The sequence below is a fragment of the Mytilus trossulus genome, chromosome 13, assembly GCF_036588685.1.
Source record: "Mytilus trossulus isolate FHL-02 chromosome 13, PNRI_Mtr1.1.1.hap1, whole genome shotgun sequence".
NCBI classification, from domain to species: domain Eukaryota; kingdom Metazoa; phylum Mollusca; class Bivalvia; order Mytilida; family Mytilidae; genus Mytilus; species Mytilus trossulus.
Window position 1 is genome coordinate 3786837 of NC_086385.1, and position 23370 is coordinate 3810206.

The 23370-nt window shown below is 39.9% G+C and overlaps 1 protein-coding gene across 1 annotated transcript; it reads right to left on the reverse strand.

Moving 5' to 3' along the window:
• Nucleotides 1-21221, reverse strand: LOC134695343 (nicotinamidase-like). The gene is made up of 4 exons (XM_063556566.1): nucleotides 21165-21221; nucleotides 2888-3168; nucleotides 1360-1526; nucleotides 1-21 (listed from the first exon to the last, which is right to left on the reverse strand). The coding sequence occupies exons 1-4, from the start codon at nucleotides 21179-21181 to the stop codon at nucleotides 1-3; spliced, it is 486 nt and encodes a 161-aa protein (XP_063412636.1). The 5' UTR covers nucleotides 21182-21221.
• Between the last annotated feature and the right edge of the window lie 2149 nt (nucleotides 21222-23370).

Sequence of the window (23370 nt, forward strand, 5' to 3'; positions counted from 1 at the left end):
TCAGTTTGACGGCAGTTGGTCCTTGAATATATGTAATAAATGTAAACACATGTCAAGAATATGGACAGTCATAGGAATGTACACAATAAGCGATACATTATTTTTTTCTTTGATACATTTAAAATGATGTACTAGTAAACTATATAGTCAAAACGAACCATAGTGACTATGAATTAAGCAAACAATCGAAAAAATATATAAAAACCTATAACAACACAAAAAAATGCAAATAATCTGAGCGAGATTCGAACCCTTTATTCAAAACCATCATTTATTAGTAGTTTTGTGCTCTACTGATGGAGCTACGGCTATGCTTTGAATAACTCATATGTTACTACCAGTCCAATTTGAGCTTAAAATAGGTAAAATAGTGTTTGGACTAAAGCTTTATATGTTTTTTATTGCTTGAAATAGATCATAGAATGAAAAAAGTAAAGCTGAAGTCAATATAGCAACTTTGGTTCTGTTATAGGCGTTACACCACTAATTCGGGCCCAGCCAGAAAGCACATACCAGGAAGTAGTACATATTTAACACAAAATAGTTCCTACGCATGAGTGTAACTTTCAAAATATGTAAAATATTTAAGTATTTTTGGTATCAAATGAAAGCTGAAGGACTGGTGATCATTGTAAAACACTTTTTGAATTTTAATTTTTGTATAGTAAAATAACTGCATCAATTTTTTAAAAGGGGGTTCATTTTGCCTGTTTGTCAGATCTGAAGTACCTGTTTTGGTAAATTCGAAGTTCCGGGGATCAGTTCTTTCTTATATGCCATTAAACGTATGCTGATTTTTTCAGTACAAGTCACCATAAAGTGTTGCTTTGACATGTAATCATTGCCACTTTATTTGAACTCAAAACAAAAGAGGTGTGTCTGTTTGAAATAGAGGAATTTAACATAAAAAGCAATGGTGTACTTCCTGAAGCATACAATAATTGTTATATGGAAGTACTAGACTAAGTAAGAGATTGACAGCATGATTTCAATTAATCTAGACTAATACTAAGTAAGTATAATACATTCCATGTGTTGGTATACTTTAATGATGGCCTTTATTAACGTGACATTATGAGATTGTGACGGGATAGAGCAACGGACAACTTATGAATTACTAATCTTGCATTTATATCCTTTTCTAGTAGATTTGGTAGGGACAAAGTAACGGACAACTTATGAAGTACTAACCTTGCAGTTATATCCTTTTCTAATAACAAGGTCAGATGGCTCATGAGTCAAATTTAGTAAAAAGTAAGCTGATGAAGTACAAACCTTGCAGTTATATCCCTTTCTAATAACAAGGTCAGATGGCTCATGAATCAAGTTTAATGAAAAGTAAGCTGATGAAGTACTTACCTTGCAGTTATATCCTTTTCTAATAACAAGGTCAGATGGCTCAAGGGTCAAGTTTAGTGAAAAATTAGCTGATGGAGTGTTCATAACACAATGATCTGGCCACAGGTGTTGAGTAAGATTGTATGACACTTCAGTGCAGTTATTGTTGTTACCATCACAAAGGGAACCTAATTAAATGTATAAGTAGATATGAATGACTCAAATAGCAATTTGAAATCACATGGTTGGAGGAAACAAAACACAGTCGTTGAGTAAGATTGTATGCCACTTCAGTGCAGTTGTTGTTTTCATCACATAGGGAACCTAATTAAATGTATAAATAGATATGAATTACTCAAATGGCAATTTGAAATCACATGTTGGAGGAAACAAAACACAGTCCCTGAGTTAGATTGTATGCCACTTCAGTGCAGTTATTGTTGTTTTCATCACATAGGAAACCTAATTAAATATATGAATAGATATAAATTACTCAAATGGCAATCTGAAATCACGTGTTGGAGGAAACAAAACACAGGTGTTGAGTAAGATTGTATACCACGTCAGTGCAGTTGTTATTGTCATCACATAGGGACCTAATTAAATGTATAAATAGATATGATTACTCAAATGGCAATTTGATATCACAAGTCATAGAAAACAAAACAACAGATTAGCACTAAAACAAAGAAAGATTTAAATACGAAAAACAGTCTAGCCAGAAAATTAACACAATCAGAAAGCAATGGTGAACTCAATTACTACGGATCAAGGCTGATTGGGAGTTCATATTGTGATTTTGTTCCAAGGAGGTACAAAACACTTTAATAAAATTAATTTGGCTAGATTTATTCTCAAAAATGTTGACAAAGTATTTACATTGACCCTTTGACAAAAAAAGATCCAACCTCACACTTCATTCAGGATACTAACTAATCATTTTATTGAATATATAGCAGTTTGACAGAGACTCGTTGATTATTGAGAAGCTTAATGTTTCATTAACAATAGAATGCGATTAAAAGGCCTAGCTGATATTTACAGAGTTAGCTCCCTGTAGTTGTATGTACCACCTCAAAAACATTTGAAGGAAAAAAATCTTAAGTGTTATCCTGAAATGTTCATGGACCTTTTTTTTAAATATTGTCAAATATATTTTGTTAAAATATTATAGAATTCAATTCAGAAAATTCTGCGTGTTTATTATTCCCATTGTCGTACATCGCAAAAAAAAAAAATAGATTAATTATTGTGATATCCGAAAATACTGCTAACAAATTGATACTGAAATTTAAAATGCTTATCTTTATTTTCGTTAACACATTTCTGTTGATCTGTTTACCCTTCAAGTGCACCTGAGATCGACCCCATTTTGTGTGGGGTTCGTTTTGATCAGTCTTATTTTTTATGTAGTTTTTAATATTTGTCTGTTGGTCTTTTTCTGTTTTATGAATTAACGTTTTTGAGTTTATTTTCGGCTTATGAGTTTGAATATCTCTTTGGTATCATTCGCCCCTCTTTAACAGTAATAATTTTTTTTTATTGCTACCTGATTTATCATACGAAAGCTGAATGACTGGACCGGCACTTTTATGCTGAGACTTAAACGAGATGTGGTCACTGCAATGCCAGTCTTGTGACAAAACCACCAATGAAATGTTTGCTTTATATTCCGACCGGATATTGTTTATAACTGGTATCACCTGATCACCTCCTGTTACCGCTAGACTCCCGCCAGGTAGGAAACAGTTTTGAACATCAATGATCAATAGTGCTGTCTGTCTTCCACAGGTTAACTCCAACAGCGAAAGGAATGTAAGAGCGGATAACCTGAATATATATCAAATAAAATTGAGAATGGAAACTTATGTTAATTGAAAGAGACAACAACGCTACCAAAGAGCAGAAAACAACACAAATCTACCAATGGGTCTTTACTCTGAGGGTCTTCATCACGGCGAACAAATCCCGTTCCCGAGTCGGGCTCAGTTGGCTCTTAAAAAAAAATGTGTACTTGTTCAGCGAAAATTGACGTCCCCACAACTCTGAAACATACGAATGAAATAAAAAAAAAAAAAAAAAACAACATACAAGACTAACAGAGGCTAGAGGTTCCTGAATTGGGACAGGCGCAAAATAGCAGCCAGGTTAAACATATTTTGTGAAATTGTGTCTCGAAGACTGTGATAGGGGGGGGGGGTGGTCATACATGTATCTGAGTCCATTTGATCAGCTCTGAGATTGTGTCTCGAAGACTGTGATGGGGAGGGTTCATACATGCATCTGAGTCCATTTGGTCAGTTGTGAGATTGTGTCTCGAAGACTGTGATGGGGGAGGGGTCATTCATGTATCTGAGTCCATTTGGTCAGTTGTGAGATTGTGTCTCGAAGACTGTATTGGGGGAGGGATCATACATGTATCTGAGTCAATATGGTCAGTTGTGAGATTGTGTCCCGATACTGTGATGTGGGGAGGGGTCATACATGTATCTGAGTCCATTTGGTCAGTTGTGAGATTGTGTCTCGAAGACTGTGTTGGGGGAGGGATCATACATGTATCTGAGTCAATATGATCAGTTGTGAGATTGTGTCCCGATACCGTGATGTGGGGAGGGGTCATACATGTATCTGAGTCCATTTGGTCAGTTGTGAGATTGTGTCTCGAAGACTTTGATAGGGTGGGGGAGGGGTCATACATATATCTGAGTCCATTTGGACAGCTGTGAGATTGTGTCTCGAAGACTGTGATGGGGGAGGGGTCATACATGTATCTAAGTCCATTTGGTCAGTTGTGAGATTGTGTCTCGAAGACTGTAATAGGGGAGGGGTCATACATGTATCTGAGTCTATTTGGTCAGTTGTGAGATTGTGTCTCGAAGACTGTGTTGGGGGAGGGATCATACATGTATCTAAGTCCATTTGGTCAGTTATGAGATTGTGTCTTGAAGACTGTGATGAATGGGGGAGAGGTCATACATGTATCTGAGTATATTTGGTCAGTTGTGAGATTGTGTCTCGAAGACTGTGATTGGGAGTTATACATGTATCTGAGTCCATTTGGTCAGTTGTGACATTGTGTCACGAAGACTGTGATTGGGGGAGGGGTCATACATGTATCTGAGTCCATTTCGTCAGTTGTGAGATAGTGTCTAGAAGACTGTGATGGAGGAGGTGTCATACATAGATCTGAATCCATTTGGTCAGTTGTGAGATTGTGTTTTGAAGACTGTGTTGGGGGAGGGATCATACATGTATCTGAGTACATTTGGTCAGTTGTGAGATCGTGTCTCGAAGACTGTGAGGGGGTAGGGGTCATATATGTATCTGAGTCCATTTGATCAGCTGTGAGATTGTGTCTCGAAGACTGTGATTGAAGGGTCTCATACATGTATCTGAGTCCATTTGGTCAGTTGTGAGATTGTCTCTCGAAGACTGTGAAGGGGGGCGGTCATACATGTATCTGAGTCCATTTGGTCAGCTTAGATTGTGTCTCGAAGACTGTGATTGGGGGGGGGGGGGGGAGGGGGCGGTCATACATGTATCTGAGTCCCTTTGGTCAGTTGTGAGATTGTGTCTCGAAGACTGTGATGGGGGAGGGGTCATACATATATCTGAGTCCATTTGATCAGCTATGAGATTGTGTCTCGAAGACTGTGATGGGGAAGGGGTCATGAATGTATCTGAGTCCATTTGGTCAGTTGTGATATTGTTTTTTGAAGACTGTGTTGGGGGAGGGATCATACATGTATCTGAGTACATTTGGTCAGTTGTGAGATTGTGTCTCGAAGACTGTGGGGGGGGGTAGTGGTCATATATGTATCTGAGTCCATTTGATCAGCTGTGAGATTGTGTCTCGAAGAATGTGATGGAAGGGGGTCATACATGTATCTGAGTCCATTTGGTCAGTTGTGAGATTGTGTCTCGAAGACTGTGATGTAGGGAGAAGTCATATATGTATCTGAGTCCATTTCGTCAGTTGTGAGATTGTGTCTGGAAGACTGTGATGGAGGGATGATACATGTATCTGAGTCCATTTGGTCAGTTGTGAGATTGTGTCTCGAAGACTGTGATGGAGGGATCATACATGTATCTGAGTTCATTTGGTCAGTTGTGAGATTGTGTTTCGAAGACTGTAATGGGGGAGGGATCATACATGCATCTGAGTCCATTTGGTCAGTTGTGAGATTGTGTCTCGAAGACTGTGATGGGGGGAGGGATCATACATGTATCTGAGTCCATTTGGTCAGTTGTGAGATTGTGTCTTGAAGACTGTGATGGGGGGGGGGAGGGATCATACATGTATCTAAGTCCATTTGGTCAGCTGTGAGATTGTGTCTCGAAGACTGTGATGGGGGGAGTGGAAGGGTCATACATGTATATGAGTCCATTTGGTTGGTCAGTTGTGAGATTGTGTTAACTTCAACAGCGAAATGAATGTTAGATAACCTGAATATATATCAAATAAAATTGAGAATAGAAGCTTATGTTAATTGATAGAGACAACAACGCTACCAAAGAGCAGAAAACAAAACAAATCTAATAATGGGTCTTCACTCTGAGGGTCTTCATCACGGCGAACAAATCCCGTTCCCGAGTCGGGCTCAGTTGGCTCTTAAACAAAAATGTGTACTTGTTCAGCGAAAATTGACGTCCCCACAACTCAGAAACATACGAATGAAATAAATAAAAAAAAATAAAAAAAAGCAACATGCAAGACTAACAGAGGCTAGAGGTTCCTGAATTGGGACAGGCGCAAAATAGCGGCCAGCTTAAACATATTTTGTGAAATTGTGTCTCGAAGACTGTGATAGGGGGCGGTCATACATGTATCTGAGTCCATTTGATCAGCTCTGAGATTGTGTCTCGAAGACTGTGATGGAGAGGGTTCATACATGTATCTGAGTCCATTTGGTAAGTTGTGAGATTGTGTCTCGAAGACTGTATTGGGGGAGGGATCATACATGTATCTGAGTCAATATGGTCAGTTGTGAGATTGTGTCCCGATACTGTGATGTGGGGAGGGGTCATACATGTATCTGAGTCCATTTTGTCAGTTGTGAAATTGTGTCTTGAAGACTGTGATAGGGTGGGGGGAGTTGTCATACATGTACATGTATCTGAGTCCATCTGAACAGCTGTGAGATTGTGTTTCGAAGACTGTGATGGGGGAGGGGTTATACATGTATCTAAGTCCATTTGGTCAGTTGTGAGATTGTGTCTCACAGACTGTGATGGGGGAGAGACTATACATGTATCTAAGTCCATTTGATCAGCTCTGAGATTGTGTCTCGAAGACTGTGATGGGAAGGGGTCATACATGTATCTGAGTCCATTTGGTCAGTTGTGAGATTGTGACTCGAAGACTGTGATGGGGAGGGGTCATTCATGTATCTGAGTTCATTTGGTCAGTTGTGAGATTGTGTCTCGAACACTGTATTGGGGGAGGGATCATAAATGTATCTGAGTCAATATGGTCAATTGTGAGATTGTGTCCCGATACTGTGATGTGGGGAGGGGTCATACATGTATCTGAGTCCATTTGGTCAGTTGTGAGATTGTGTCTCGAAGACTGTGATAGGGTTGGGGGAGTTGTCATACATGTATCTGAGTCCATCTGGACAGCTGTGAGATTGTGTCTCGAAGACTGTGATGGGGGAGGTGTCATAAATATATCTGAGTCCATTTGATCAGCTCTGGATTGTGTCTCGAAGACTGTGATGGGGGTTATACATGTATCTGAGTCCATTTGGTCAGTTGTGAGATTGTGTTTTGAAGACTGTGTTGGGGGAGGGATCATACATGTATCTGAGTACATTTGGTCAGTTGTGAGTTTGTGTCTCGAAGACTGTGAGGGGGTAGGGGTCATATATGTATCTGAGTCCATTTGATCAGCTGTGAAATTGTGTCTCGAAGACTGTGATGGAAGGGTGTCATACATGTGTCTGAGTCCATTTGGTCAGTTGTGAGATTGTGTCTCAAAGACTGTGATGGTGGGAGGGATCATACATGTATCTGAGTCAATTTGGTCAGTTGTGAGCTTGTGTCTGGAAGACTGTGATGGAGGGATCATACATGTATCTGAGTCCATTTTGTCAGTTGTGAGATTGTGTCTTGAAGACTGTGATGGGGGGAGGGGTCATACATGTATCTGAGTCCATTTGGTCAGCTGTGAGATTGTGTCTCGAAGAATGTGATTGGGGGAGGGGAGGGGTCATACATGTATCTGAGTCCATTTGGTTGGTCAGTTGTGAGATTGTGACTCGAAGACTGTGATGGGGGAGGGGTCAGACATGTATCTGCGTCTATTTGGTCAGTTGTGAGATTGTGTCTCGGGGACTGTGATGGGGGGAGGGGTCATACATGTATCTGAGTCCATTTGGTCAGCAGTGAGATTGTGTCTCGAAGACTGTGATTGGGGGTCATACATGTATATGAGTCCATTTGGTTGGTCAGTTGTGAGATTGTGTCTCGAAGACTGTGATGGGAGAGGGGTCATACATGTATCTGAGTCTATTTGGTCAGTTGTGAGATTGTGTCTCGAGGACTGTGATGGGGGAGAGGTCATACATGTATCTGAGTCCATTTGGTTGGTCAGTTGTGAGATTGTGTCTCGAAAACTGTGATGGGGGAGGGGTCATACATGTTTCTGAGTCTATTTGGTCAGTTGTGAGATTGTGTCTCGAGGACTGTGATGGGGGAGGGGTCATACATGTATCTGAGTCCATTTAGTCAGCTGTCAGATTGTGTCTCGAAGACTGTGATGGGAGGGGGAGGGTCTTACATATATCTGAGTCCATTTGATCAGCAGTGAGATTGTGTCTCGAAGACTGTGATGGGGGAGGGGTCATACATTTATCTGAGTCCATTTGGTCAGCTGTGAGATTGTGTCCCGAAGACTGTGATGGGGGGCGGGGGTCATACATGTAACTGAGTCCATTTGGTCAGCAGTGAGATTGTGTCTCGAAGACTGTGATGGGGGGTTATACATGTATCTGAGTCCATTTGGTCAGTTGTGAGATTGTGTCTCGAAGACTGTGATGGGGGAAGGGATCATACATGTGTCTGAGTCAATATGGTCAGTTGTGAGATCGTGTCCCGATACTGTGATGTGGGGAGGGGTCAGACATGTATTTGAGTCCATTTGTTCAGTTGTGAGATTGTGTCTCGAAGACTGTGATGTAGGGAGGGGTCATATATGTGTCTGAGTCCATTTGGTCAATTTTGAGTTTGTTTCTCGAAGACTGTGATGGGGGAGGAATCGTACATGTATCTGAGCCATTTGGTCAGTTGTGAGATTGTGTCTGGAAGACTGTGATGGAGGGATCATACATGTATCTGAGTCCATTTGGTCAGTTGTGAGATTGTGTTTCGAAGACTGTGATGGGGGAGGGATCATACATGTATCTGAGTCCATTTGGTCAATTTTGAGTTTGTTTCTCGAAGACTGTGATGGGGGAGGGATCGTACATGTATCTGAGTCCATTTGGTCAGTTGTGAGATTGTGTCTCGAAGACTGTGATGGGGGACGGATCATACATGTATCTGAGTCCATTTGGTCAGTTGTGAGATTGTGTCTTGAAGACGGTGATGGGGGAGGGGTCATGCATGTTTCTGAGTCCATTTGGTCAGTTGTCAGATTGTGTCTCGAAGACTGTGATGGGAAGGGTAGGGGTCATAAATGTATCTGAGTCCATTTGCTCAGCAGTGAGAAATTTTCTTGAAGACTGTGGTGGGGGGAGGGGTCATACATGTATATGAGGCCATTTGGTCAGCTGTGAGATTGTGTCTCGAAGACTGTGATGGGGGAGGAGAGGGGTCATACATGTATCTGAGTCCATTTGGTTGGTCAATTGTGAGATTGTGTCTCGAAGACTGTGATAGGGGAAAGGTCATACATGTATCTGAGTCCATTTGGTCAGCTGTGAGATTGTGTCTCGAAGACTGTGATGGGGAGGGGGGATCATACATGTAACTGAGTCCATTTGGTCAGCAGTGATATTGTGTCTCGAAGACTGTGATGGAGGTTATACATGTATCTGAGTCCATTTGGTCAGTTGTGAGATTGTGTCTCGAAGACTGTGATGGGGGAGGGATCATACATGTAACTGAGTCCATTTGGTCAGCAGTGATATTGTGTCTCGAAGACTGTGATGGAGGTTATACATGTATCTGAGTCCATTTGGTCAGCTGTGAGATTGTGTCTCGAAGACTGTGATGGGGGAGGAGAGGGGTCATACATGTATCTGAGTCCATTTGGTTGGTCAGTTGTGAGATTGTGTTTCGAAGACTGTGATGGGGGAGGGATCATACATGTATCTGAGTCCATTTGGTCAATTTTGAGTTTGTTTCTCGAAGACTGTGATGGGGGAGGGATCGTACATGTATCTGAGTCCATTTGGTCAGTTGTGAGATTGTGTCTCGAAGACTGTGATGGGGGACGGATCATACATGTATCTGAGTCCATTTGGTCAGTTGTGAGATTGTGTCTTGAAGACGGTGATGGGGGAGGGGTCATGCATGTTTCTGAGTCCATTTGGTCAGTTGTCAGATTGTGTCTCGAAGACTGTGATGGGAAGGGTAGGGGTCATAAATGTATCTGAGTCCATTTGCTCAGCAGTGAGAAATTTTCTTGAAGACTGTGGTGGGGGGAGGGGTCATACATGTATATGAGGCCATTTGGTCAGCTGTGAGATTGTGTCTCGAAGACTGTGATGGGGGAGGAGAGGGGTCATACATGTATCTGAGTCCATTTGGTTGGTCAATTGTGAGATTGTGTCTCGAAGACTGTGATAGGGGAAAGGTCATACATGTATCTGAGTCCATTTGGTCAGCTGTGAGATTGTGTCTCGAAGACTGTGATGGGGAGGGGGGATCATACATGTAACTGAGTCCATTTGGTCAGCAGTGATATTGTGTCTCGAAGACTGTGATGGAGGTTATACATGTATCTGAGTCCATTTGGTCAGTTGTGAGATTGTGTCTCGAAGATTGTGATGGGGGAGGGATCATACATGTGTCTGAGTCAATATGGTCAGTTGTGAGATTGTGTCCCGATACTGTGATTTGGGGAGGGTTCATACATGTATTTGATTTCATTTGGTCAGTTGTGAGATTGTGTTTCGAAGACTGTAATGGGGGAGGGATCATACATGTATCTGAGTCCATTTGGTCAGTTGTGAGATTGTGTTTCGAAGACTGTAATGGGGGAGGGATCATAGATGTATCTGAGTCCATTTGGTCAGTTGTGAGATTGTGTCTCGAAGACTGTGTAGGGGGGAGGGATCATACATGTATCTGAGTCCACTTGGTAAGTTGTGAGATTGTGTCTTGAAGACGGTGATGGGGAGGGGTCATGCATGTTTCTGAGTCCATTTGGTCAGTTGTCAGATTGTGTCTCGAAGACTGTGATGGGAAGGGGAGGGGTCATACATGTATCTGAGTCCATTTGGTCAGCAGTGAGATTGTGTCTTGAAGACTGTGATGGGGGGAGGGGTCATACATGTATCTGAGTCCATTTGGTCAGCTGTGAGATTGTGCCTCGAAGACTGTGATGGAGGAGGAGAGGGGTCATACATGTATCTGAGTCCATTTGGTTGGTCAGTTGTGATATTGTGTCTCGAAGACTGTGATGGGGGAGGGGTCATACATGTATCTGAGTCCATTTGGTCAGCTGTGAGATTGTGTCTCGAAGACTGTGATGGGGAGGGGGGATCATACATGTAACTGAGTCCATTTGGTCAGCAGTGATATTGTGTCTCGAAGACTGTGATGGAGGTTATATATGTATCTGAGTCCATTTGGTCAGTTGTGAGATTGTGTCTCGAAGACTGTGATGGGGGAGGGATCATACATGTGTCTGAGTCAATATGGTCAGTTGTGAGATTGTGTCCCGATACTGTGATGTGGGGAGGGGTCATACATGTATTTGATTTCATTTGGTCAGTTGTGAGATTGTGTTTCGAAGACTGTAATGGGGGAGGGATCATACATGTATCTGAGTCCATTTGGTCAGTTGTGAGATTGTGTCTCGAAGACTGTGTAGGGGGAGGGATCATACATGTATCTGAGTCCATTTGGTCAGTTGTGAGATTGTGTCTCGAAGACTGTGTAGGGGGAGGGATCATACATGTATCTGAGTCCATTTGGTCAGTTGTGAGAATGTGTCTTGAAGACGGTGATGGGGAGCTCGAGGGGTCATGCATGTTTCTGAGTCCATTTGGTCAGTTGTGAGATTGTGTCCCGATACTGTGATGTGGGGAGGGGTCATACATGTATTTGATTTCATTTGGTCAGTTGTGATATTGTGTCTCGAAGACTGTGATGGGGGAGGGGTCATACATGTATCTGAGTCTATTTGGTCAGTTGTGAGATTGTGTCTCGAAGACTGTGATGGGGGAGGGGTCATACATGTATCTGAGTCTATTTGGTCAGTTGTGAGATTGTGTCTCGAGAACTGTGATTGGGAGAGGGGTCATACATGCATCTGAGTCCACTTGGTCAGCTGTCAGATTGTGTCTCAAAGACTGTGATTGGGGAGGGGAGGGGTCATACATGTATCTGAGTCCATTTGGTTGGTCAGTTGTGAGATTGTGTTTTGAAGACTGTGATTGAGGAGGGGTCATACATGCATCTGGGTCTATTTGGTCAGTTGTGAGATTGTGTCTCGAAGACTGTGATGGGGGGGGGGGGGGGGGGGGGGGGTCACACATGTAACTGTGTCCATTTGATCAGCAGTGAGATTGTGTTTCGAAGACTGTGATGGGGGGTTATACATGTATCTGAGTCCATTTGGTCAGCTGTGAGATTGTGTCTCGAACACTGTGATGGGGCAGAGGGGTCATACATGTATCTGAGTCCATTTGGTCAGCAGTGAGATTGTGTCTCGAAGACTGTGATGGGGGAGGGGGGTCATACATGTAACTGAGTCCATTTGGTCAGCAGTGAGATTGTGTCTCGAAGACTGTGATGGGGGTTATACATGTATCTGAGTCTATTTGGTCAGTTGTGAGATTGTGTCTCGAAGACTGTGATGGGGGGAGTGAATATATATGTATCTGAGTCAATATGGTCAGTTGTGAGATAGTGGCCCGATACAGTGTTGTGGGGAGGGGTCATACATGTATCTGAGTCCATTTGGTCAGTTGTGAGATTGTGTCTCGAAGACTGTGATGTAGGGAGGGGTCATATATGTATCTGAGTCCATTTGGTCAGTTGTGAGATTGTGTCTGGAAGACTGTGATGGAGGGATCATACATGTATCTGAGTCCATTTGGTCAGTTGTGAGATTGTGTCTCGAAGACTGTGATGGGGGAGGGATCATACATGTATCTGAGTCCATTTGGTCAATTGTGAGTTTGTGTCTCGAAGACTGTGATGGGGGAGGGATCGTACATGTATCTGAGTCCATTTGGTCAGTTGTGAGATTGTGTCTTGAAGACTGTGATGGGGGAGGGGTCATGCATGTTTCTGAGTCCATTTGGTCAGTTGTCAGATTGTGTTTCGAAGACTGTGATGGGAGGGGGAGAGGTCATACATGTATCTGAGTCCATTTGGTCAGCAGTGAGATTGTGTCTTGAAGTATGTGATGGGGGAGGGATCATACATGTATCTGAGTCCATTTAGTCAGCTGTGAGATTGTGTCTCGAAGACTGTGATGGGGGGAGGGGAGGGGTCATACATGTATCTGAGTCCATTTTGTTGGTCACTTATGAGATTGTGTCTCGAAGACTGTGATGGGGGAGGGGTCATACATGCATCTGAGTCTATTTGGTCAGTTGTGAGATTGTGTCTCGAGGACTGTGATGGGGAAGGGGTCATACATGTATCTGAGTCCATTTGGTCAGCTGTGAGATTGTGTTTTGAAGACTGTGATTGGAGAGGGAGGGGTCATACATGTATCTGAGTCCATTTGATCAGCAGTGAGATTGTTACTCGAAAACTGTGATAGGGGTGGGGTCATGCATGTTTCTGAGTCCATTTGGTCAGTTGTCAGATTGTGTCTCGAAGACTGTGATGGGATGGGGAGGGGTCATACATGTATCTGAGTCCATTTGGTCAGCAGTGAGATTGTGTCTTGAAGACTGTGATGGGGGGAGGGGTCATACATGTATCTGAGTCCATTTGGTCAGCTGTAAGATTGTGTCTCGAAGACTGTGATGGGGGAGGGAGGGGTCATACATGTATCTGAGTCCATTTGGTTGGTCAGTTGTGAGATAGTGTCTCGAAGACTGTGATGGGGCGGAGGGGTCATACATGAATCTGAGTCCATTTGGTCAGCATTGAGATTGTGTCTCCAAGACTGTGATGGAGGGTCATACATGTAACTGAGTCCATTTGGTCAATTGTGAGTTTGTGTCTCGAAGACTGTGATGGGGGGAGGGATCATACATGTATCTGAGTCCATTTGGTCAATTGTGAGTTTGTGTCTCGAAGACTGTGATGGGGGGAGGGATCGTACATGTATCTGAGTCCATTTGGTCAGTTGTGAGATTGTGTCTTGAAGACTGTGATGGGGGAGGGGTCATGCATGTTTCTGAGTCCATTTGGTCAGTTGTCAGATTGTGTTTCGAAGACTGTGATGGGAGGGGGAGAGGTCATAAATGTATCTGAGTCCATTTGGTCAGCAGTGAGATTGTGTCTTGAAGACTGTGATGGGGGAGAGATCATACATGTATCTGAGTCCATTTGGTCAGCTGTGAGATTGTGTCTGGAAGACTCTGATGGGGGGAGGGGAGGGGTCATACATGTATCTGAGTCCATTTTGTTGGTCACTTATGAGATTGTGTCTCGAAGACTGTGATGGGGGAGGGGTCATACATGTATCTGAGTCTATTTGGTCAGTTGTGAGATTGTGTCTCGAGGACTGTGATGGGGGAGGGATCATACATGTATCTGAGTCCATTTGGTCAGCAGTGAGATTGTGTCTCGTAGACTGTGATGCGGGGTCATACATGTATCTGAGTCCATTTGGTTGGTCAGTTGTGAGATTGTTTCTCGAGGACTGTGATGGGGAAGGGGTCATACATGTATCTGAGTCCATTTGGTCAGCTGTGAGATTGTGTTTTGAAGACTGTGATTGGAGAGGGAGGGGTCATACATGTATCTGAGTCCATTTGATCAGCAGTGAGATTGTTACTCGAAAACTGTGATAGGGGAGGGGTCATGCATGTTTCTGAGTCCATTTGGTCAGTTGTCAGATTGTGTCTCGAAGACTGTGATGGGAAGGGGAGGGGTCATACATGTATCTGAGTCCATTTGGTCAGCAGTGAGATTGTGTCTTGAAGACTGTGATGGGGGGAGGGGTCATACATGTATCTGAGTCCATTTGGTCAGCTGTAAGATTGTGTCTCGAAGACTGTGATGGGGGAGGGAGGGGTCATACATGTATCTGAGTCCATTTGGTTGGTCAGTTGTGAGATAGTGTCTCGAAGACTGTGATGGGGCGGAGGGGTCATACATGAATCTGAGCCCATTTGGTCAGCATTGAGATTGTGTCTCCAAGACTGTGATGGAGGGTCATACATGTAACTGAGTCCATTAGGTCAGCAGTGAAATTGTGTCTCGAAGACTGTGATGGGGGAGGGGGGGGGGGTTATACATGTATCTGAGTCCATTTGGTCAGCTGTGAGATTGTGTCTCGAAGACTGTGATGGGGGGAGGGTCATACATGTATCTGAGTCCATTTGGTCAGTTGTGAGATTGTGTCTCGAAGACTGTGATTGGGCGGAGGGGTCATACATGTATCTGAGTCCATTTGGTCAGCAGTGAGATTGTGTCTCGAAAACTGTGATGGGGGGGGGGGGGGGAGGGGGGTCATACATGTAACTGAGTCCATTTGCCCAGCAGTGAGATTGTGTCTCGAAGACTGTACGTGATGGTCCTTCAATGTTGAATCAATTCGCATTTTTCAAAACATTTAGCACACTAAATTATTGATAATTATTAAGTAATATGAGGGTCTGAATAGGTTTTACAGACTGAAATTTCACTCTCCCTCTGGTATCTTTCGTCCCTCTTTTGTAAACACATAAAGACACGAATGAGAAACATTAGCATTAACACATAAAAGATATATTGGGTCGCGGGGTGGCGAAGTTTAAAATTACTGTGGAATATAAAATAATTAAGTAATACTATACTAGTAACACAAATGATCAAATCAATGTATTGTCAGAATAGAACTCATATATAGATATAAGAAGATATAAAAAAATGAGACAACTTTCCATCCAAGTCACATTTCATAAAAGTAAACCAGTATAGGTCAAGGTACGGTATACAACACGAAGCCTTGTCTCACACTGAACAGCAAGCTATAAAGGGCCCCAAAATGACTAGACTTGGTGTAAAACCATTCGAACGGGAAAAACAAGGGTCTAATCTATATAAAAAACGAGAAACGAGAAACACTCATGAACCACATGAACAAACGACAAGTACTAAACATCAGATTCCTGACTTAGACACGTGTCAGGTGCAAACAATTGAAGCGATATGCATGATAAAAGTACAGTTAAATTGAGAAATATTTACATCGATAAATAATATTTGTCTAGCGTCAAAGTCAATGAATTTCGGCCATTTAGTTAGAAATGTTATATAATATATTTGGCATAAAGTAAATTTACGCCTCGTTTCAATCGAAAATTAAAGAATATGATATTGATAGTTTAACACTTTAGGCCAAACAAAAATATTATATTTCACGCCTCAAAATTCCTACCCAAAAGATAATTATATATTTGATAGCAAATCGTGGCAGAATTCAAAGCGGTCATTATATTACTCAATTTATTTCACTTGACTGGGCGGTGTTTAACCGGTTCGCTCACAATAAACCAGTCCATCTATAGATAGGTGTATTAGGATAAACTCATCAATGAAGTGTACAGTAATTCTTTTGTAAATTCCCTTCATGACACTGATAGGTGATTAGAAATCAGTAATAATTATAACGCCAATCATCCTTATGACACACATCTTCAAATAGACTGTCCTTATGCAAATTAAAACCTAGCTCCGCCCGATCAGTTGAAATAACATTGGTAATACCAAGATAATAATCAAATTAGCAAAATGATAAAACAAATCCAACTTACACAATTTTCCTACTTTCTTTAGTCAAGTTATGGGAGAAATATTAACCCTTAGCACAACTTTTTTCTTGTCGGTCCTATTATAAAGTAAATAGACTTTCCCAATGACTTGATATATACCACAAATAATGATGATCACATATGTGTGTCTACAACTGTATATAAAAATTGAGAAGGAAATGAGGAATGTGTCAATGGGACAACAACCCGGCCTTAGAGCAGACAACAACCGAAGGTCACCAATGAGTCTTCAATGTAGCGAGAATCTCCCACACCCGGAGGTGTCCTTCAGCTGGCCCCCTAAACAAATATGTATTATACTAGTTCAGTGATAATGGACGTCATACTAAATTCCGAATTATACACAAGAAATTAAAATATAAAAAAAATCATACAAGACTAACAAAGGCCAGAGTCTCCTGACTTGGGACAGGCGCAAAATTGCCGCGGGGTTAAACATGTTTTTTTAGATCTCAACCCTCCCCCTATACCTCTAACTAATGTAGAAAAAACAAACACATAGAACATTTACACATTTTTTATTTAAATTTTTAACTTTTTATTTCTTTTTTTTTGGGGGGAGGGCTTTATAGCTTACTGTTCGGTGTGAGCCAAGGTTCCGTGTTGAAGACCGTACTTTGACCTATAATGCTTTTACAAATTGTTACATGGATGGAGAGTTGTCTCATTGGCACTCATACTAAATATGCATCGGACACAAAGGTTCCTGGTTCGATTCCCGTTCCGGGATGAAAATGTCAAGGAATTAATTCTCGGCTCTTTTTTGACACCATTTTCGAGTATGGTTTGAGGAAACGATGATAGTCCATCGGAAGGGGACGATAAATGGCTGACCCGTGTTAAAAGAGAGCCATGTCTCTTGCACGTAAAAGACACCCTTGTAAAATCGAAAAATAGCGGACTTATACCGCTACAAGGCATCACTCGCACCCGCAAAGTGGAAAGGGATTAATATAAGTTGCAAAACTTGTTTCCCAATCCACTTTAAATAGATATGCTTAAACTAAACTCATACCACATCTCCTTATATCTATTTCTATATCGAAAGGAACTAACTTTCTTAAATAATATTTCTTCAAATGGCTACTCCTCTACTGAATGTGTAGATAAAAAAAACACTGGTATGATCTATTATATACTTTATAAGAAATCTTATAAACTATAGAGGATATCTAACACACTATATTTTATATGATATCTTATACACATATAAGACAACTCAGACTAGTTATACACATATCTCATTAAAACAAGATTTCTTATATGTTATATATTATATGACATATCTAATTTTTTACATAAGACATTGTAAGATATCTCATATAATTTATAAGATATATCATAATTATAGTTTATAAAATGTATCATATATTGTTTATAATATCTTATGTTAGTTTTCTTCATTAGATATCTTCTCTTATGAATTATATGAATTATCTTTTAAATAGATATAAGAAGATGTGGTATGAGTTCCAATGAGACAACTCTTCATCCATGTCACAATATTTTAAAGGTTACCGTTATAGGTACTACATGTAGGTGCGGCCTTAAAACGGTGAATTGACTCACACCGAACACCGACGTTCGAATTAATAGTAAAACTGCTACTACGGTGATCTATAGTTGTTAATTTCTGTGCCAGTTTGGTCTCTTGTGGAGAGTTGTCTCATTGGCAATCATATCACACCTTCTTTTTTTATATTGTTATAGAGATGTGTTAATCAGCCATATCATCTAATTGGAATATAAAAATATGAGAGATTTACCCACCCGTTGTTGATGAGAATGTATTTGTTTGATTGATATTTAGATCCCGTTGATATCCGTATTCATTCGAGCGTCACTGATACGTATGTTGGTGTTACACCACTAATTCAGGCCCGGCCAGAAAGCAAAAAGTAGTATATATTTAACACAATATAATTCCTACGCATGAGTGTTACTTTCAAAATATGTCAAATATTTAGGTATTTTTGGTATCAAATGAAAGCTGAAGGACTGGTGATCATTGGAGAAAACTTTTTGACTTATATAATTTTGAATATAAAAAAAAACTGCACCACATTTAAAAAGAGGGTACATTTTGCCTGTCAGATCTGATGTACCTGTTTTGGTACATCCAAGTTAGGGGGAACCAGTTCTTTCTTATATGCAATTTAAGTATGTTGAATTTTTTTCAGTACAAGACACCATACAGTGTTGCTTTGACATGCACTGATTGTCACGGTATTTAGACTTAAAACTAAAGAGCTGCCTGCTTAAAATTGAGGAATTCAACATAGAAAGCAAAGGCGCCATAAATTAGGGGTGTACTCCCTTTTGGTGTTACTCAATTATTTACACGTTGACAGAGGGTTAAAGTCAAGAAGTATGTAATATAATTTTGTTTTATAAATTATGAATTATAACTAATTGAATTATTTTAAAACGAAATGCAAATTGCCATCGCTCAATGGGTTGACTTGCATTAAATCTAACATTATCTAACATTGGGTTGACAGACATCCGTGTACTTTACAAGATAACATTAGAGACTCTTAATAAAATCGTGTATAATCTATCTATAAATTACCAAATATATATGTCGCTTAACATTTATTTATGTCACAGGTGTCATTCGTTTGTTATATATAATTTTACTTTTTGTAAAATGACTGTTTATCGTGTCTACCAAAAATTCAAATAATTATCGGTCAAAATACGTCCCATATTGTACTATCCTTTCAGTTCAGCTTGCATAATACGTCCCTTAGTGTACTTGTCTTTTCAGTTCAGCTTACTTAGTAGATGCAAGGAATACATATACTTCATATATACCATGGCCAACATGGTGACTTAATTTGTACTATAGTAAGTAAATCGTTATCAAAAGTACCAGGATTATAATTTTATACGCCAGACGCGCGTTTCGTCTACATAAGACTCATCAGTGACGCTCAGATCAAAATAGTTAAAAAGCCAAACAAATAAAAAGTTGAAGAGCATTGAGGACCCAAAATTCCAAAAAGTTGTGCGAAATACGGCTAAGGTAATCTACTCCTGGGGTAAGAAAATCCTTAGTTTTTCGAAAAATTCAAAGTTTTGTAAACAGAAAATTTATAAAAATGACCATATAATTGATATTCATGTCAACACCGAAGTGCTGACTACTGGGCTAGTGATACCCTCGGGGACGAAACGTCCACCAGCAGTGGCATCGACCTAGTGGTGTAAATCGTTATCAAAAGTACCAGGATTATGATTTTATACGCCAGACGCGCGTTTCGTCTACATAAGACTCATTAGTGACGCTCAGATCAAAATAGTTAAAAAGCCAAACAAATAAAAAGTTGAAGAGCATTGAGGACCCAAAATTCAAAAAAGTTGTGCCAAATACGGCTAAGGTAATCTACTCCTGGGGTAAGAAAATCCTTAGTTTTTCGAAAAATTCAAAGTTTTGTAAAAGTAATGGAGGTACCTCCTGAATAATTTTGGAAAAGATGGAGAATTCGTCTATGGTCCACAGATGCCCCACCTTGTAAATATGCATATGTCAACTATCCACTTGCAGGATTCACGTTGTTGTTGAAGGCCGTACGATGGCCTTTAGTTGTTAATATCTGTGTCACTGGTCTCTTGTGAAGAGTTGTCTTGAAGAAAACCCTACCACATTTTATTTTAATGATTCGAGAACGGAAATAAAAAAAAAGCCAGCATTTTGTTGGTCTTTAAAACGCTGGTTTAGAGCTTGGTCTGTGTTTTGTTGTGATACGTATAGTATATACGTGTTATGACATTTGTTTGAGGCAATCTAAAGTTGGAGAACAGAAACGAAATATTCAGCAATTTTTGTGTTTATAAAGGGATATAACTCATAGACGGTAAGAGTGACGCAACCCAATATTAAACTTGGTCTGTATTTTGTGAATAACCATTGTGTAGAGGTATCATAATATTTGGTTTAACAACCTGAAGTTAGAGAACGGAAACGAAAAAAGATCGTTCCTCATGAATGGTAAAAATGACCCCCCCCCCCCCCCCCCCCCAATTTCGAACTTTATCGATGTTTTGTGGTAATAAGCATTGTGTTTAATTTTTAAAATACTTGGCTTATGAAGACTAAAGTTCGAGAACGGAAACCAAATGAATTTTCGAGACGTACCGGACAGACAGGCGGAAGGACGGACCTGGGTAACACTTACTGCCCCTCCGATTAAAAGTGGGGATGGGCGGCTTGGATTATTTCCCCATATGTATATATAATATTTAAATTCAATTGGACATTCCCAATATAATTGTACAATATACAAACAAAGCAAGCAAGCTAACAAAAGTCTTCATCTACATGCATTAGAAAAATAGCTGTAAATGAACAAAACAACTAAATCCAAACTTTAAATTAAAAATAAATCATTTCCTCTTTATGTGGGTTCGGATGGGGTTATCAGAATAAAGAATTGTAGGCAATATATATATAGAATTAAGGGCAAAAGAAATAGAGAAAAAGGCAATATCTACATGAAAATAAACAATGCAGAATACTGGGGTTCGAAATTATAATCAAAAGAGAAAAATGCATGGCATTAAGCAATAAAGTATATCGAAATGTAGGACCTCATAGTTTGCACCCTCTCCTATACTTGTATTCTTAATTTTCATGTTTTTAAGCATTGCTAAAAACCATTCTGAAAACAAAGAAAATAAACATGATTGTACAAACAATAATCTTACCAGCACGGAGATATCATAATGTCCGAATTATTCTGTAACTAGATAATTTAACATTCTTTTGATTTAAGGATTATTTGTATCGTAATCACTTAGTTTCTCGGAGGCTCCCGCGGGTTAATTTGATAACGTCTTCTGGATGTAAGTAACGTAATCACTTAATTTCTCGGAGGCTCCAACAGGTAAATCTGATAACGATGAGATAGAAGTAACTCATTCGTCTCAATTCGGCCAATTCCGTACCCTGATAGGAGAGAATCGGATTCTACCGAGGGTTGCCGAATGAGTATTAACTATCTTGTATGAAGAGGATTTACGTAATACTTATAAGTTAACCTTTCACAACAGAAGGGTGAAGTGGATTTTTAAAAGGACTAGTCATCTCTATGGATATTTTTAAAATCTTTTAGTTGATTTATAGATATAACTCGGTAAACGTCAATTATAACTTGAAGTTATATCTTGTCATAAAAAAACCGCTTGTTTGCAGTTCAAATTCATTTAAAAAGACATTGTGAACGTGTATAATTATAATACATTGCATTTAATTCTACATTCTTTCTTATTTCCTTGGATTTTCTTTTTTGCATGATTTTACAAAAATATATGTCCCACTAAATACCCCCCTCCTTTCTCCTCATTATCAGCATGCGTTATTTTGTCAAACCCATAATATACTGACATTACTATTAATTATTTGAAAAATGAAAGCTTTCATTATTGTTGCTATTTTTTGTAGGACGGACTGGTTTTTTTATATAAAAATAAGAAGTCTAGGTATGATAGCCAATGAGACAATTATCCACCAAAGTTGAAATGAAGTGGATGTAAGTAATTATAGGCAACCGTACGGCCTTCAACAATGAAAACCCCATACAGAACAATGGGGGTCAATGGGCAAATTTTGTTAAGGCTTTCAAATGGATAAAACCAGAGGATTCCGAAAATCTGAAAAAATACAAAAAAAACATGACAAGCGATCTTCCTTAATAAGTCAAACTAACGATCAAAATCAAATAGATAATCAGAAAAAAAGTCTGCATCACTATTCGGGTAATTAAAATACATTTCACGAGTGTATTTACATAGTGATACGCCTTTCATCTTATCGAACAATATTTGTGTATATAGATATAGGAAGATGTGGTATGAGTGTCGATGAGACAATATTGATTGATAGTTTTACAATCATCGATTCAAGTGTCACCACGAATATGACCTACCGAATTATACTTTTTACCGGGTTTGTAATAACACTACAGGTACCACATGGGGAGCAGGATATGCTAATCCTTCCGAAGCACCCGAGATAATCCCAGTTTTTTGTGAGGTTCAGGTTGCTGAGTCTTTAGTTTTCTATGTTGTGTCTCAGTGTTTACTCTTATATGTCTGTTTGTCCTTTTATTTTTTAGCCATGGCGTTGTCAGTTTATTTTCTATATATGAATTTGACTGTCCCTATGGTATCTTTCGCCCTTCTTTCAATTCCCCCATCTCCCATCTGAGGAATGTAAACAATGTATAAATAGGTTTTTGCGTAGTTTTCTTGATAACGTAAACCCTTACATCTTATGTCTGTATATTTCATCTTAGTTTAAACAATATTTTATTTCCAAAAAAGTGCACGAAATATAATTATACAATATAAATACAGGGATATGGAAACAAGAAAACCTTATAAGAAAGATAAGAAGTTAGCAATATCCTTTAACTCTACTTTCCGCCATATAGATGATGTTCTTTCACTAAACAATTCAAAATTTGGTGACTATGTGGAACGCATCTATCCCATCGAATTGGAGATAAAGGATACTACAGATACAGTTAAGTCGGCTTCATATCTTGACTTACATCTAGAAATTGACAATTAGGGTCGGTTGAAAACAAAACTTTACGACAAAAGAGATGATTTCAGCTTTCCAATTGTGAACTTTCCATTTCTAAGTAGCAACATTCCAGCAGCACCTGCATACGGGGTATATATCTCCCAATTGATACGATATTCCCGTGCTTGCATTTCCTATCATGATTTTCTTGATAGCGGGTTGCTGCTCACAAGGAAGCTATTAAACCAAGAGTTCCAAATGGTGAAGTTGAAATCATCCCTCCGTAAATTTTACGGACGCCATCACGAGTTGGTTGACCGTTATGGAATAACTGTTTCACAAATGAAATCGGATATGTTCCTTACGTCGTAACTACAATCCCCA

Coding starts and splice junctions, on each gene's coding strand:
- LOC134695343 (XM_063556566.1), bottom strand. Junction 1,527..2,887: donor GCTTTCGTATGATAAATCAG/GTAGCAATAAAA, acceptor ACATTTAATTAG/GTTCCCTTTGTGATGGTAAC. Junction 22..1,359: donor GAAAAGGATATAACTGCAAG/GTAAGTACTTCA, acceptor CATATATTCAAG/GACCAACTGCCGTCAAACTG.